Consider the following 18696-nt stretch of genomic DNA (forward strand, 5'->3'; position numbering starts at 1 on the left):
TGCGGTGTGGGGGTGGGGGCTATTTCTGAATACATAGTAATACATCGGCTTTCAACAGATTTTCCATGAGACTAATGCCTAGTTGTATTAGAAACATCATTTTCCATTGGCTGTTTTGCTTGCGCATGACCAGAAGGGTAAAAGTTGGGTATTTTTTTTTATTATTTTTTTTGCTTAATATTTATTATGATGATCACATGACATAATACGTATAATTCATTAATATTTATTATGTTGACCACATGACAGATTAGACTTAATTCAGTAATGTTTGTTATACCGACCACAGACAGATTAGGCTTAATTCATTAATGTTGATTATGTCGACCAAATGACAGATAAGGCTTAATTCATTAATATTTATTATGTTGACCACAGACAGATTAGACTTAATTCATTAATGTTTATTATGTCGACTAAATGACAGATAAAACTTAATTCATTAATAATTATTATGTTGACCATAGACAGATTAGACTTAATTCATTAATGTTTATTATGTCGACTAAATGACAGATAAAACTTAATTCATTAATAATTATTATGTTGACCATAGACAGATTAGATTAAATTCATTAATGTTTGTTATGACGACTAAATGACAGATACAACCTAATTCATTAATAATTATTATGTTGACCACACACAGCTTAGGCTTAATTCGTTAATACTGATTATGTCGACCAAATGACAGATATGAATTAATTCATTAATTTTTATTATGTTGACCATAGATAGATTAGGCTTAATTCATTAATGTTTATTATTTTGAATACAGACAGCTTATGCTTAATTCATTAATATTTATTATGTTGACCACATACATATTAGACTTAATACATTAGTATTTATTATGTTGACCACAGGGCATATTAGGATAAATTCATTAATATTTATTATATTGACCACGGACAACTTTGACTTAATACATTAGTATTTTGTTTAGTTCGAGTCTGGATTCGGCTAATATGGTTATGTGAGAAAGCTTGCCAGTGGCTTCTCGTGGGTCGGTGGTTTTTTTGGGGGGTTTCCCGGGTTCTTCCTCCACCATTTATACTGGCCGCCATGTATAGCCTATCTTGTGCTGAAAAATGGCGTTAAACCCTACAACAACAACAACATTAGTATTTATTATGTTGACCACATGTCAGATAAGGCTAACTTCATTAATATTTATTACGTTGACCACGGACAGCTTGGACTTAATTCATTAATATTTAGGCGTATATAAGGAGAGAACTGAGCAATCAAATTTAATTCTTATTTTGGACTCATTATTATTTCGTATGCTTTTGGTTGATGTGACACCAAGTATGTGAACGTGTTTTATGTTGCACTTAGATATTATTGGAGAGAGAAAAAAAGATTGGTCTGTTCAATGGTAATAGAAAGTGCTAAGATTGTGAACAGTAATATTTTTGTTTGGAACTATTTTGAATTAGTCAAAGGAGTTCTGAACAGCACCATTTTGACAATGTCACGACTCTTGGCGGACTACTACAATTCTGATTCTGAAATTTATATGGAACTTTTCACTCTTTCGGACTTTAATAGAACTTTGTCATGATCATGTTGAAATCGCTTCATAGTTCTGTAAGATCTTCTCATATTTTCATTTATAACATTGATAATTAAATTTTTTGTAACGTTTTGCAAAACTTGTTTGGCTTTGCTTCGTTCTGTTACTTAGCCTATGACCATAGAACCGTAACACTAGCTATATCGTTTTTCTTCAACTTCATTCCCACCACATTATTTTTGAGCAAGAAAAATATGGATTTTGACTGCGTTTCAGTGTAAACTTTAGCTTAATGACGTTCTTGAACTTTTAGAGGAAAGAGAAAGAAGAACGATAAAAGCAAGAATGGTCAGTCTCCAAAGGATGAAGATAGCGAACTTGGAGAGTCGGAACACTCAAACTGGACAGCGACGCCGGTCACAGATTTCAGCGGAAGTCGCCAGTCAAATATATTCTACACAAGAAAAATAGAAAGAGATGTCCAGAGGCTGCAAATAGAGGCAAAAACCACTGCATTTTAGCGTCTCTATGAACTATTTATAACACGTTTTTATTCCATGCACAATGATATCGTTAATGACCGTTTGGACAGACCGTTGACATCAACGTCATCATAATTTCTTTACGCGCCTTCCATTAAGTATCTTGCTTATAATGTATCTGGATAGTTTTGTTTCCTGTATAGCATACACAAATTTAGGTTGTTATAATTGGATCACGTTTCAATTAATTTTCGCCAAATTTTCCTTTTCGATAAAGGAACAAAGTTTTTAAAATGATATCTTCTTTTCTTGAAAAACGAACGAAACTTATCTACTAATGAGCTGACAAAGTTAGCTTTGACTATTCATGAACTAGTGCGCATCCACCCAGATCTGTGGTTAGCGTTGTTTGACTATTCATGAACTAGTGTGCATCCACCCTGATATGTGGTTAGCTTTGTTTGACTATTCATGAACTACTATGCATCCGCCCTGATCTGTGGTTAGCTTTGTTTGACTATTCATGAACTAGTGTGCATCCACCCAAATCTGTGGTTATCTCTTTTTCATTATTCTTGTATGACAGTACATCTAAATGTCTGTGCCTGTGCTGGAATCTGGCCTTTGTTTCAATAAACAGTAAAACAAAATAATCATAATGTTTTAATTCTACTGATTTGTTTGGTTTCCTATAATTTGTGCAATTAAAAAATTGCGAAAACCAGTGCCCGAACCTTCATGTTTTGATAAAGATGGACCCTGTATTTTGTAATCATTTTTATGTCCAAACCGAATAGTCGATTTGTAAAGTTTATCGTTGCAAGTGCAATTGATTATACATATTCTATAAAATTACTTAGCATTAGTGAAATTTGTCATATATTTATTAATTTCAAATAATTTGCATTGTTAGAAAACGTTTTCATAAATGAAAGGAAAAAACAAAACAAACAACGCACATGACTAAACACAAGGACGGGCATTTTTAGAAAGCCTAACTGTGTATGAATGGTTTTTAAAAGCCTTACTGTGTATGAATGGTAAATACTCTTTTTAAGAGACCTACTGTGCATACAATGGTAAATACTGTTTTTGACAGGCTTACTGTGTATGAATGGTAAATATTGTTTTAAAAGTAACACCGTTTATAAATGGTAAATACCGTTTTAAAAATTCATTTTGTGCATGAACGGTAAATACTTTTTTCTTAAAAGCCCTACTGCGTATGAATGATAAATATTATTTTAAAAGCCTTACTGTGTATGAATGGTAAATACTGTTTTTAAAAAGCCTTACTGTGTATGAATGGTAAATACTGTTTTTAAAAAGCCTTACTGTGTATGAATGGTAAATACTGTTTTAAAAGCCCAACCGTGTATGAATGGTAAATACTGTTTTTAAAAAGCCTTACTGTGTATGAATGGTAAATACGGTTTTATAAAGCCCTACTGTGTATGAATGGTAAAACCCTTACTGTGCATGAATGGTAATTATTAAATGCTCATTTTTTTCCCCGTTAACTTTACATTGTCAGAATCGTTACATATTCCCCGATACTGAACGCGCGCCACAATACACATATAGCATTCACGTGAATAAAGGAACTACTTTCTATTGTAAACAAACAATGACGCAGACGCACTTTTGATTTGTAAACAAATCATATACACTCGCGTAAGAGGCTCTTTACGTTGTGGTTGTTAAAATTTGTTTCTGAATAACTAAAACATGTTTCGTGGACTGCAAAAAAAAACCCAAGCTGTTTTGGCACATTCCGCGTTGTTACGGATTTAGGCTAGCTACATTATATAAAAGACGGAAGATTATAGGTCCCTACAAATAACATACAAGTGACAAGGCATATACTGTCTTCTTTATCTGGTGATAAGAATGGCAAAATAAAATATACTTACAGTTTTACATCCTGAATTTCCTCAAAATGTTTTTTCTTAATTCTGCAAATCCGAATTACATGGGCTATGTCATAGGTTTTCACTCTGGATTACACATGTGATGGTGGATGGAAATTTAGTGTGTAATTTACTTGAAGTAGTTTTTTAATATACGATTTGGCTAATTTCGAACTTATTTACGCTGAAATTTAAAGTTACCCCCCCCTTCTTTTCTACATGAAGTTTTTACTTGAGCTCTGTTTATGTCAGACCATTTTTACCGGTCAGCGCACGCGTCCACTCTCTGCGCATGTCGGATAGTCCGGTGGCGGCGCGTGTATACATTTCATTTTATATATGCTTTTTGACCGGTCCAGCGTCGGGTCGGGCGAAATCGCTGTTTGCGGTTGTTGAAGGTAGTACAGTCGCGATTGCTTGGCGTTAGACCAGTCCTGTGTGGTTAGAGAGTTACTATATCGAGACGATACGATCGTCTGGTTTGTTTTGGGCGTACAAGATGGTAAGAAATTAAGCTTGGCCCCATTAATTACATAATTTATCAAATTATTTCATACTTTTCTAATTTCCTTCCCAAATTTAGTCTCCATCCACCTAAAACACATCCTTAATTTGTAGCTGCTTGTTTAACTAATTATTTACTTTTCATTGAATTTCATCTTTGCTTCTTGATTTCAGTAAGTAATAACTTCACTTTAATAAAATGAGCTATCTTTCTTTCTCTTCTCTCTGTCGTTCAACTTTTAGAACTTTCTGTCTTACTTTCCCTCTCTTTCTCTCCGATAACTAAATTATATCACCGAATACCCTTTTATTAGAAACGAACCTGGGTTAGAATAAATGAAATAAGTGGGGACTATTTCATAGCTTCATTCCGTCCGTGAGTCCACTAACTTCGCTGATGTGCATCAGCCCCCCCCCTTCCCATCAAGCGAAGAAAACCCTATTTAGATTTTGTAAAGAATTGCCCCCGTTACACACATTTCGAAAGTGTGCTGTAATTTCGATGATAAGTGCAACTGCATCCTCCTTACTGCACTCAAAATGAAATAAGCATTAAATTCCATAGCGTCTTTTTGATAATTGTAATTGAAAGACTTCATATTTTTCCCACGTTATGATCTCAAACATTCAATGACAGAAACACATTTGCAGACGTAAACACGCTTCTCCCGCGCCACTTCAGTCCGATGCATTTCATGTATAATTTGCACAGATGAATCCAGTCCAAAATTACAAACTTTCGTCGAATCGAAACAAAATGCCAAAATATATTCATTCCAGATCAAATGGAAAAGTTGTTGCAATGCGCATTCATTCACAATATGACTGCAAATTTCAATTTTAACTAGACACGCCATTTTCTTTCGAAAGTTATATCGAGCGCGCGACTAAGTTCAAATTTATCTGGGCGGAGTTATGTGCGCATTAATAATGATGTCATTGTGTAATGACAAATCTGCGCTTGTGTATTTAGTTTGGAATACGGCATTCATTCATTTACGTTGTTTCTTGTAGTGTATTTTGTTTATATAATTAAACCTTAGGTAGAATAAAAAAATGAGCATATAATTAAAAGGTTACTTCATTTGTATGGGAAAATATGAACTCGTTTTGTCGGAAGGATATACTGCACTCACAATTTCGTGCAGTATTCCATCCCAAAACTAGTTCATATTTTCCCATACAAATACAGTAACCTATAAATACTGTTTTAAAAGCCCCACCGTGTATGAATGGTAAATACGGTTTTAAAAGCCCCACTGTATATAGATGGTAAATACGGTTTTAAAAATCCCTACTGTGCATGAATGGTAAATACTGTTTTTAAAAGACTTACTGCGTATGAACGGTAAATATTGTTTTTAAAAGACCTACTGTGAATGAATTGTAAATACGGTTTTTAAAAGACCTTCTGTGAATGAATTGTAAATACTGTTTTTAAAAGACCTACTGTGAATGAATTGTAAATACTGTTTTTAAAAGACCTACTGTGAATGAATTGTAAATACGGTTTTTAAAAGCCTTATTTTGTATGAATGGTAAACATTGTTTTGAAAGCCCAATTGTGTATGACTGGTAAATACCGTTTAAAAATGTCATAACCATCTGATAGGAACCCATGTCAAATTATCTTTTTTAAAGTGAAGTTGATAAATAAAATGTAGTCTAGAGATTGTAGGCTATCCATAATCTGACGAAAGAAATGATTGTCTTGGGAACACATTTAGGAACCACTGCGTACGATTGATCAGAGTAAATCGAGGCGTACACTTTGGAAGTGAAGTGAATTTAAAGTGACGCCCTTGGTCGAAATTCCTTTTCCGAAAATTCCTGAGAGAGAAGTTTGACGCCAAGGAAGCCTAAAAAGAATAGTGTTTTCCTCGCTAAACAAGAAAAGGGGACCAGGTGGCTGTCTTGTAAGAAAGACAGATTGTAGTGCTAGGACGCACATTTTCTGAAAGAGACCAGCATTAATCTTTCTGGAAGAGATAGGACAGTCCGATGATGGAGGTCCGGACAGAGATGACGTATTCAGAATAAAAAAAGCTGGGAAGTCCAGAAAGAGAGGAAGCGTTCAGAATAGGAAGACTAGAGAGAATACATGGGTCACGAGAGGAATGTGATGCAATAAGTCATGGACATTGCGCTCTTTTCACCGTTCGTTATTATGATGAAATAAATCCAATTTAGCCATTGCTATTAAATTCTGTGGACAGAACGTATGGTAAGTTGGAGTTGCCGCTATTAATTGTTAATGATTAAATATTATTTTTCTTGTCTAATGGGGGCTCGTATTGCGTTATTTCTTCCCAATAGTCTTGCTCAGTTCTCTGTTGCTATTCTATCTATCCACTCCCACCGGGCATATAATCGAGGGAGGTCGTCCCCTATATAACGCCAGCCAATCCAGTTAACCACCTCTCTTACTTCGAGGGCGACGTTATCTTATTATTAGTATTAGTATTGTCCTCCTCCTCCTCATCTTCATCATCACAACTCGCCGAATCAGTTATCATATTTTTCTTATCAGTATTCTCTCATACAAATAACTCCTACATCGATAAAGAGCAATATAATTTTATCAACATTTCTTAAATTCACGTTACATTGCTCTTGATGATGGGGAAAAAAAAGTATATATCGGGCTTTTCCCGAAGCCGGTCGGTACAAAAGCAATAACATGCTTTCCCCCAACTCATTTTGACAATGCTTCTTGTTGTTCCACTTTTAATCTCACGTTATAGCCCAAATCGGCGAGAACACCCTCAATCACTTCGTCCATGATACTATGGCTCCTTCTAGCAAAACAGCCGAGTCATATGACCAAATATACCGAAAGTTTCGAATAAGCAAACGAGCGGAAGTCGCGTCGGATTGGTTGTTCTTTGCAGTATGGTGACCACGAAACTTAGAAATGTCAACGCTATTTAGAGTTGTGTTATTTTGCTTGGATTTGTAAGTTGTCAAACATACGATTTGATTCGGAAATATGCTGTACATATCGCAAAAAGAACCCTTCAGCCGAAGGAAGCCTTACATCCGCGAAAAATACCGGTAAGTATATAAAATATACATCGATTTGTGCAGCATGTAATGAATACGTGAAATCAGTCCCTAACCCCAACATCAATATCATCACGGTTGAAAGGTATTCCTACAACGTAAGACACATCACTCGATATTTTAGTTCTGGGGAGTGATGGGTCTTACAGCCTAACTAACGGCGCTGTGTAGCGTGTTTTGATGACGACTAACAGTGTAACCAGTCAAATTTTCAGAAATATCACACATAACTGGCAACCAATAACGCCGCTTTTCTACAAAGTAATGTTATAATGTTTTTGTTATACTTTTACTTACCCTGCTGTCTTTTCTCCAATAAATTCAAATTCTCACAAAAGGAATGGACATGTTTTCAAGTTTCGTTTGCCTACATTTAAGTTGGTTGGAAAGCGATGACAGCCGAGAATGCTGAAATCGGGTTAAGTTGAAATATTATTTGTTATATTTTGCTAAATAACACAAAACATGGTTTGGTCCACAGGTGCTCGACGCGAGCTTGATGTTGAGACAAAACAAAAAATAAATAATCATAAGGAAAAATATCATACTGAGTGACAAAAATACCTTAGATTACCCCCATGATCCATTCTGACATAGGACCCTCTCTATCATAATATATAACAGAGTAGGTACGGAACTTCCAAATACTTCGTTCCACCCATGACCCTAGATTTCCTTCTGCTATTTCCGTCTTAAAGGCACACATCCATACTATATGGCTTGTTTTGCTCCTGAGATATTTTTCTTTCCATCAATCCATCATTGACTTTTCTGCGTCATGTCGAGTCCATGTAACAAAATCTCTGTTTCTTGCAAGTGTTTTTTATTAGACGTTCACTCCTTGATCGAATCTCTCCCGTCTGGTTTGGCTCATTGATGACTAATGGCGTCTTGTCATTCAGTTCAGTGACCTCCTTGCTAGTATCTTCATATGTATCATATATTTCTGGTGATGTCTCTTTTGTTTGTAACAGATGTCTTCGGATTCTTCTGTATATAACACCTCCTGGGTTTTCACATTTTGTACTTAGTGCATGTCATTGATTTTTCTTAAATGTATGTTATGACATTGTACGAAATTAAGATTCCGTACTAGAATTGCTGTGATAGCGTGGTTGATGTCTGAATTAAAGTAATTCAAAAAGAAATATTGTCTTTAGTTACTGTTCCTAGAAGAGATAATTAAGGAAGTCCCGAGGGAGCAATTGCACATTGTTGGTGCGAGCAAGCTGAATTTAGAAATTCAGAATTTTGTACTGCCAAACGCTGCTAGGTTGCATTAGAGTAATTTAATTAAGTCCGTAAGTTAAGACTTTATTGGATTAGAATACGGGTACGTATTCTTAAGGAAGCTGTTTCTTGTAAGGCAGTAAGAGTTAGTAGATACTTAAGATAACTAAATTGGCTGGTGATACAGTCGATTATACTAGAATGGCAACTGACAGGCAGATGGTCAAAGAGTTTAAATCTCTTGGTAGAGATGAATTAGGTTTTGAATATACCCAATTAGCGGAATTTGCAGAGCGGAGTCTCAGTGAATACAGAGAACAACAGGCGGCAGAAAAGAATAGACAAGCAGAGGAAAGAGAAAGAATCAGACAAGCCGAGGGGAGAGAAAGAATCGAGTTAGCCAGATTGCAGACCGAAGAAAGAGCCAGGGAGAGAGAGAACATACGTTAGCCATGGAGAGACTAAGGATCGAAGCGGAATCTAGGATGGTTGAAGGACTGAATGAACATTCAGGACCCACAAGCAAAGGATCAGAGGATATACGCATCATCCAGATAACAATGCCGATGTTTAACGACAGAGACGAAATCATCGATAACTTTTTAACTCAGTTTGAAACGTTAGCTTTAATCCATCATATACCCAAAGACCAGTGGGCCATTAATATCTCTGCATTTCTGCAAGGAGCTACCAAGGATGAACATCATAATATGGCACTGACTGAAGTAGATGATTACGACGCTCTCAAGAAAGCGCTGTTAAGGCACTACGAGTGTCGTCTAAGCGAACAACGGAGACACACGTGCAATTTTATACTCGCGTACGCGTGCTTTTCGGTAAATGGATTAAAATGACAGGCACCGCGCTCACTTTCACTCCCGCCGGGCTATAATATCGAGGGAGGTTATCCTCTATATAACGCCAGCTAAACCCAATCAACCACCACTCTTATTAAAAGGGCGACGTTACAATCACATACAAAGACATAACAACCATTAACTTAAAACGTTTAAATTCACTGTGTAGGTGTATGTCATTGTTCTAAATTGTCTGAAAGTCACCTTTGGGACTACTAAGTGAAGCGATGACAACCACTCTGTTTGGTAAGTGCACGAGGTTTTTTTTTTTTTTGCAATTGCATTATATGTTAGATTTGACTGGGGCGGGTTAGGGGTGTTTGAGAATGTGTGAAAAATGCATTTCTGACAGAACATTTCTGGTTGTTGCACGCTTTGGGGCAACTCAGATTTTGCATTTTTGTGGCCACTAATGTGTAGAGCCAGTGTTCTGGCAGTGTCTTTTTGTTAGTTACTGTAGTTCGTTCCACATATCATGGCGAAATTTTCGGATCTGTAACTCTGAATTTTCAGGTCAGTTATTAAATGTAGCTAGAAGTACCTTATTCGTTTTAAACTCTTCGTTTGAAACGAATGAGGTACGTTTGCTACATTTAATGAAGCTGACCTGAACATACACTGAGTTACAGATAGGAAAAAATTACGATGCTATGTGGAACGAACTATGGCGGAATACCAAATAGTTCGACTACCTGTGCGTGTGTGTCTGTCTCAAAATGGTTTGAATGGTGTGTTATTAAAATTGGAGAGGCCTTAAGTTGCTTTATGAGTGAATTTCATTTCTGCTGTTACTATTGTTTCTGCTTCTGTTTGATGATACAACAGCTCCCTCATGCACAGCAAAAGACGACAGGTTTTCTTTTCTAAAAGTATTACATAGCGCTTGGACACCACGCCAGACGACCATACTGAGATCAGAAATGTAAGGTAGGCAATTAATGTCGATTTCTTTGTCGCATTGGTGATTAAAGATATGCATGTATTCATATTATTAATGGTTTTAAAATGATGAAATTTAATTGAAATTAATAGCTAACTATTGGATAGTCAAACCACTTACAAGAGTACGAAACAATTAAATTCTTACTGTAATTACGTGGCCTGTTATATTTCTTATAATCTATGATTTGTACATGTATTTATGTACATGTATTTATGTACATGCACACATCTGCATTGAGTTGGGTTCTCGCTTGATCAGATGATTAGTGTGTTATTTACGTTACTATACCCATAGTATAACTTTCTCTATATGGCACCTGTAGCAGTACTTCCTGGCAAGGCAAAATACGTAATAACGTCATAGAAAGGAACGGCGTAAACACCGAGGCATTCGAATGTTTTTCATAGTCATTTCACTACACTTCTCAGCGGGTTGGAGCAATAAAATCAGCATTTATGGTCGCCCTACATGTAGAATGTTACATTTGTGCTTGCTTGCAATTAAATCTTTTGTCCGCTTGCAAAACATTGTTAGAATCGCTTTAAATTCCATCTGTACAAATATAGGATCTTGAATTTTATGATACAATACCAGAATACTGTACAATATTTTAATATCCGTTTGATACACGCTTCGTTTTCATTTGTGCACTTTATATTTGGAAAGGATATTATGGTGTTATAATTTCAACATAAATAGAAAACATACAATCTGTTTTTGGCGTTCACTCCTTGTGCTTCATATAGTTCAGTATGTCATTGGAGTTCACCCCCGGAATTAATTTAGTCCCATCTGTCATTAAGGTCACCCTAAACACCCATCACTTGTCACCCGCCGTTTTATTTGATTCCATTAGGGTGTAAGTTCATGCGCATTAAAACAAAGAACATGTCTAAACATTTTATCTTAGTTATAGGTCATTTCTCTTAACGTTTAAAACGGTTATTTCGTAACGTGAAAAGCCGTATAAATAAGAATAAATCGATTATAAAGTCTGGATGCCCTCGGGTTTAGATTTGTAAACTTTGGTCTGAATATCAGGTTTTTATTCTGCCGAATCATTATAGAGAATCTAACATTGGAGACGTTCACTATGCAAATATTTACATTGGCTAGACCTACGTACTAAAACGAGCGAGACACAGTTTGACAAATATACCATTAATTGTCGTCATCGAGGATTAAATAGATGCGAGTATAGTGGTAGCAATCTCATTGTTTATTATGACTGTCTCAAGTTGACTATCAAAAGATAAACTGATAAAATACAGTTTAGATCGGTCTAATTACAAGGATCTATTATTGAAATCTAATGAAGGCTTCGATCTGTATTTAAAATAAATAAGATTATTGGTATCAGTCACAAGTTTACATTTCCACAAATAATGTGGTGTCCTTCCCAAATAATCATGTGAATATTACCATTATAGTATCTATCAGACGGACAAGGCCATACATTAGACACAGGCTCCATGTGTATTCTGAGAAATACGTCATACTTTGGACATGGACTCAAATGTATATTCTGAAAAACAAGGGCTCCATGTGCATTCTGAGAAATAAGCCATTTTTGTACGTGGGATCCATGTCTATTCTGATAAATAAGCATACTATGTATATGGGTTCCATTTATTCTAAAACAAGCTATACGTTTTATATGTTCTCATGTTTCCTGCGAAAGAAGCAATACTTTGGACATGGGCTTCATGTGTAATCTGAGAAACACGCCATACTTTTTATATAGACTCCATGTATTCTAAGAAATAAGCCGTGCTTTGGACATCGGCTGCATGTACATTTTTGAAATAAGCCATATCTTTGCGATGGGCTCCACATCTGTTTTGAGATATAAGCCATACATTTGATTGGCTCAATGTGTATTGTGAGAAAGAAGCCATGCTTTGGACGTTGGCTCCAATGTCTGTTGTGAGAAATAAGCTAACTCGCTTTCCCTCTTTATATTAAGGTCAACACACAGGGGCATGAATGTTTGGGGAAAAATACAATTACCAAGAGGGTGGGTATTATTTTACACGAATTTGTATTTTTTTTATAAACAACGATATATTATGTGAATACCTTGCCTATTAAATACAAGCCATCTTAATTTGTCAATTCCGCATTTTATTTAGTAAAGAGGTAAGCATGTGGATAACTTAGTTTGTTGACGGACAAAAAACACGTACAGCCACGCGCAGGAAAGCCAAAGTGAAACATGTAGAGCTTCTGCTAAGGCGCTCTCGGCAAACATGTAAATGGCTAATAGTGGAAAACTTCACTTGAGGTTACTGGGGGATGGTAAATATGGTCAAGATATTTTGAGGTCTCTACCATTTTGAAATGTACATTTTGTAACAGTAATATGAGGCGATGGTTTACACTGGAACAGAAATACCATATAACGTCTTATGTTTTAACATGAGGAATCTATCCATCAATGCGAGTCCGGCGTGCATGTGTGGGCACGTGTCGAGAGAGAGAGAGAGAGAGAGAGAGAGAGAATCAACTTTTTTAATAAATTGCTTAAATGAGATGGACGGATAAGGGCTTTTCCATTCCTTTTCCATGCATATTTATTACTCCTCTCCCTCGTAATGTTAAAGAAACATTGAATTAAAATATGCACAAAATATATGTATTAACATTGCTCCTTTCAGTCTTACCCGATAATCACATTTTGATTTACTATAAGCTTCATCCTGGTCATAGTACAATTATGACGTAATTAAGATCATGCGAGCTCCCATCTTTCATTTGGAACGTACACAAATCATACACGAGAGAGAGAGAGAGAGAGAGAGAGAGAGAGAGAGATTGATGGGTACATCCATTCGTACGATTTAACTGCCTGCTATCATTGTTGTTACTATTGTATATATGCCGAAATACATCGTGGCTTGTTACAATAATACAAATTCCATGCATTGCACACGACTGTCACAACGTACGACTTGTATTTGTAAGATTTATTCCGTTTGATCAAAGATTTATGCAGTTTTAGCATTAGCAAGCAGTACGCATAACATTTTTTTGGATCAATATATTGTACACTATGTCGTTCTCTCGCGATATTCATAATGTTTATGTTGTTAACATGAACTCGTGGATCCAAACATGTATTTGCATTCTAGGAGTGTCTTATGCTGCTATGTTTAAAGTTGTCACATCGGTTCCAGCAAATTGTTATTTGAATATAGTTAATATTGCTTGCTGTTGTGGGTATTAAGGATGCACCAGTGAGGACGGGCTCATTGTTACATCTGGCAAATGACAGATGTACCTGACTCGCTAGCTCCAACAACATGAATATTTACATATGGTGATGCCATTGTTGACGATTGTTCCATATAAACACCGTCTAAGGACGGGTTCAGTGGTGCATCTGTCTGTTCTACGGCATCTACCTTTTCCAATATATCTGCTTCGACAGTTACAGATGGTAATGACGCTGTTGATAATTGTTCTTCTTGTGCCTTATCAATCGGGTCATTATCTGGAGCTACAGTTGGTACAGGGCTGTTATAGGACGCAGAGTTAGTTCCTTTAAAAAAGCAAAATGATTACTTTATGCTTTATAAAGACAAACTGATTTTTCCAATAAAATTTTAATTCAATTCATGCGTGGAAGCGTGGATGGATGGATGGGACGGGATGGGATGGGATGGGATGGATGCATGCATGCACGGATAGATTTATGTATGGATAGATGTATGTTTAAGTGTGTAATCTATAAACAATATTAAAAATTGGAATCGTCTCATGGACGTAAGCTGCATTACCGCAATGCAGTGACGATTACTCGAAATAAAAATGTCTACGACGAATACAGTGGTGTAGTAAAGTTAACAGCCAGTCGCGTCCAATTTTAGCCAGAAATACGCAGGACAATAATTTAGAAGTAATTCGTATTTTGACGTTTTTTAATTACAATACAAATTATCAAGTTAGGTATGACTCGATTTAATGGTTTATGCAGAAGAAATAATATACCTTGAGAATACATACAATCTAACGTTAGTTGTACATGTTTCCCAACAATATAAGAAAAATGACTACTCACCTATAGCAACTGCGACCAGCAGCCTCCGTAAAGTTTTTGTCAACATGTTTAGTCTTTCATGTACAAGTCTGTGGAATGAAAACAAAGATAAGGAACAGTAATTAATTTATCATTCAAAACACATTTAACGTATCACTTTTTAAATATATTTAAATACATTTACCATTGATTTCATCATGATCACAGTACTGTAAGCTCTCTACATGTTGTAAATTAATATAACCTGTTTACGATGAGCCATTTAGTTGGTTCGTATCAATAAAAAAAGGCTGTGTTGGGGCTTAGGTATTACAGTGATTGAAATAATGACATCTACAGGATAAAATTCAAACAAACGATGGTAATTTTCAGGCTACTGAAAATAGCAAAGAAACTTCGGGCTGAGAAAAGCAGCTTGACGGCATTTTCACACAAATTCAATAATTTTTCCAGTTTTATAATGTTAGTTTATCAATATGGGTCAAATAATTGTACGGCGTGGGAGCATATCTGTGCTATACTATGTTATTTATGTAAGAGTGCATTCAATATATTGTATTTAGCGCCAATTATGGACAATCTTTAGAGAAATACCAAAGTTTCTCATCGAATAATAAACAATGCCTGCTTACTCTACTGAAGTTTGAAGATAAATTTTGTACGCCCATTGAAAGTGTGTGTACCATGAAGAAGAATAATGCCCCTGCAGGAGTTTCCTTTATTCTGTAAAGTGAATCGATACGTATAAAAAACTACATGGAGGATGTATACCATTCCGCATTAGATGTTAGGTAATGTTTCACGCGTGAAGTATCAACATTTTACTGTCGCACAGCACTAAGGACAATACAACTGTTTCCTTCAATCTACTCTAAAACATAGGATTCCTTTCCGTGTATAACCTTTTATTGCCAGACGCGTCAATGGATATTGAATGTCTTTAATACATGCTTTTCTAGTTTTAAAATATTGTGTTGGTTCAATTTCGTCATCAACACGTTATTTTCAAATGCTTGTAAATGCAGTGGAAAAGACCTAATTATGATCGAGAAACCCTTACCTATCTTAGATTAAAGAAATAAGTTATTTTGGCTGCAATTGAGCATTTATGTGTGTGTATGAATATACGTTATTATGTGCTTAAATGCCTTGATACTAAAGGACGAATGAGATTATCTTTGTATTGGAAGGTCAATAAACTAGCCCTTTCCAAAATATATATCAATACGTCAACGACTCTTCTTGTAATCAACAAAACAGCTGTTAGAGCAAATCTATAACGAGCATTTCAAAGCTACATTAGCGAGACGGGGTGTCGCACGTGGACATACATACAGGAACATCCATATCTTTGGGTATTTCGAAAAGCATGAATTTGAAACCTGATACTGCATACATTTGTTAACATGTGAAAAGTAAAGGAAGGTAGAAAGTTTGCTGTTCTTCTAATTCACACGTAATCGGTTTTCTGATGCTGTATTTCAAATATAGCATCATTTAAGATTGGTATTGCATACGTTAGCACCAAAATACATCCGAGTAATATTTGGTTGTAGAAGGGCTGCCGAAATGACCACGGAGTGAATTTAAACTTTGCACTAGATGGTGGCAATATTGTGAGTGCAAAGGGTGTTCAGCTCTTGAGATATGCACATAAAGCGTACGGTGATGTTTAAAATATATGGTAACAGTTTATGTCTATGATGATTTGATTAGTTTCACTGGGAATGTCTGATTAAGTATTCGTTGAGTTTTGAATTCTTGCATAGATCAATCTTCACATATTTGACAATTCATTTTCATATCAACTTTTGATCAAAGATCATGTTCTGGGTTAATGAAAATTATACGTTGGATGCATGTTAAATATTGATCATTAAAATTTAACTTTATGCACGTGAATGCAATATGAAGGTATACAATATCGTAAATTACCAGTCGTAATAAAAATATTATGAACAATTCAAGGCTTTTAGAAAACACGTTGTAGGGTTTAACGCCATTTTCAGCACCCGATAGGCTATACACGACGGCCAGTATCATTGGTGGAGGAAGAACCCAGGAAATCCCCGGAAAGAACCACTGACCCTCGAGAAGCTACTGGCAAGCTTTCTCATATACCCACACTGGCCGAATCCGAGACTCGAACCCATAGAAAGCACGTAAAGAGAAATATCAAGTTATCATATGTGATAAAGATTGTCTACTTGAACCAAAATGGAAAATTATTAAATATATTAAGCTCGCGTTAAAACCTAATATTAAACACATCGCTAAAATGAAAAATAATCATGTACCATAATTGTGACAATTAAAATTATTATTTATTTTTGACAATTCAAGCAAAATGTTTGACCCATACATATTACAAACAACAGTATTCAATAATGTTAATAAATGTACGGAACATGAATTGGATAAAAAGAAAACATTCATACGAGTTATGATGGACGTCTTAATGAAACTTTCATATCCTACATGAAAACTGGGAGGAAACAGCAATTACCTGACTAGTTTCCAGCTGTCCCAACTTCGATATAGGATTATGTCTTACTTTGACAACGTATCCTTTCATGGAGGAATTTAACAGATGGATTGTACAAAATCGCATTCGATAAATACGGTAAATGCACAGCCAATAGGAGCATTTCTTGCAATGTTTTAGATGGTTTCAAGCGAGTGAATAAAAAATGTTTTTGATTCCTTTGGTTGGGAGTGGTCGTGTTTGCGTAGGCTGTAAGCTAATATTCTTTGATTTACCCACGTGGCACATTGAATTACACATACAATTAGGCTTATATAACATTCATTATTGGATGTTGGTGCGTCATTAAACTGCCTTAGTTAAGGAGTTTTAAATGCGTATGTGCTATTAGGTAGTTAATGTCGCTTAATGGCTACATTAGCTTCAATACGGAGGAATTAGCTGTGCTTGAATAAACGTAAATCTACTTGGAAATCAACATCGGACATATTTGTAGTTGGAATTTTCGTTAGTGAATAAATTGCATAAAATTACGTTTGTGAGAACCTTTGCATCATGAAACGAGAAAAATATGTTATATATATTATAACTGTTTCCCTCGCTATTTTAAAATTAAAATGTAATGATTAAAACTCATACGTGTCGTATGCTTATTAATGTCAGTGTTATACCGGAAAAGTACATTAGATATAATAATGATAATAATAATAATAATAAAGAGGACTTTGTATAGCGCCTAATCTTTAGAAGCTCTAAGCGCTTTATAGCATTAGACAACACCTATAACATAAAAAACAATGACTTGATTACAAAATAACACGCACCATGAAATTAGAAAACTTAAAAACGTGCTGAAAATGTTTAAGGTAGGAAACATTAAGTCTTTAAGTTTGTTATGCAGTGAAATAATAACACTCGCTTGTCGGTAGTGGGATTTATTACGAGATGAAATGGTACGAAGTAAACCTAAACAATTACATAGCGCATACTTAGAATACAAGACATATACAATACAGAATATAACCGACCCAAATACAATATACAGTATATACAGCCCACCCAGCGGCAATTACAATTTTAACACAGAAAAATATAAATGATACCTTACCAGACTCAAACAGTATAATTTTTCCAAATTATAGTCAATCGCTGGTCTTCATCTTCACAACTCGTACTGCTCGAGGTATTCTTCGTCTCAAAAACTAGAGTAGGAATGACAGAAGTTCTTATTAGTTTGGCGGGATGTGATTTCAATAGTCGTGAAGCACGAGAATCATGTTTTGGGATGAATTTAAGGAGAAAACGTTTTGCTGATATTGGTAAGATTTATTTCGTTTGCTCAAATGGCAAGGTATTAGCAAGCACGAATCAAGTACAGAAGCTAATATGCTCTAAACAACATGACGTGTACAAATGCTTTCGATTTTGTGCAATATTTATAACGTCTATAAAGTCATCAGCAACCTCTAGATCACTACTATATTCATTGCACGCTACGAGTTTCTTATTCTGCTATGTTTGCAGTTGCTACATCGTTTTCAGAGAAAATACTTTGGTGTCTACTTTTCACTAGGGTTGGTATAAACTGCTGTTGACAATGCCGATGGCTCCTCTGACGGGCTGAGTGGCGCATCAGTCTCCGAAATATGGTTTGGTCCACAGGT

At 35.6% G+C, this 18696-nt stretch overlaps 2 protein-coding genes across 2 annotated transcripts in view; one reads left to right on the top strand and one right to left on the bottom strand.

The window, feature by feature from the left end:
* LOC149792233 (uncharacterized) overlaps positions 1–2600 on the top strand; it is a 30041-nt gene extending 27441 nt beyond the window's left edge. The window contains exon 5 of the mRNA XM_089969369.1: positions 1833–2600. Within this exon, the coding sequence (XP_089825495.1) occupies positions 1833–2040 (208 nt within the window). The 3' untranslated portion in view covers positions 2041–2600. The remainder of the gene's footprint in view (positions 1–1832) is intronic.
* Positions 2601–13459: 10859 nt separating this feature from the next.
* LOC149792234 (uncharacterized) lies at positions 13460–18268 on the bottom strand. Its single transcript, XM_089969370.1, has 3 exons — positions 18141–18268; positions 14569–14636; positions 13460–14049 (listed from the first exon to the last, which is right to left on the bottom strand). Exons 2-3 carry the CDS (start codon positions 14612–14614, stop codon positions 13763–13765), a joined length of 333 nt encoding a protein of 110 aa, XP_089825496.1. The 5' UTR covers positions 14615–14636; positions 18141–18268; the 3' UTR covers positions 13460–13762.
* Between the last annotated feature and the right edge of the window lie 428 nt (positions 18269–18696).

This window comes from Sinohyriopsis cumingii, chromosome 9 (genome assembly GCF_028554795.1).
Source record: "Sinohyriopsis cumingii isolate HCF-2022 chromosome 9, ASM2855479v2, whole genome shotgun sequence".
NCBI classification, from domain to species: domain Eukaryota; kingdom Metazoa; phylum Mollusca; class Bivalvia; order Unionida; family Unionidae; genus Sinohyriopsis; species Sinohyriopsis cumingii.

Excerpts from the sequence above, each read along its gene's own strand:
- LOC149792234 (XM_089969370.1), bottom strand. The coding sequence starts at position 14,614 with ATGTTGACAAAAACTTTACGGAGGCTGCTGGTCGCAGTTGCTATAG. Across the intron at positions 14,050-14,568 it reads GCTGGTCGCAGTTGCTATAG|GAACTAACTCTGCGTCCTAT; the intron begins GTGAGTAGTCAT and ends GCTTTTTTAAAG.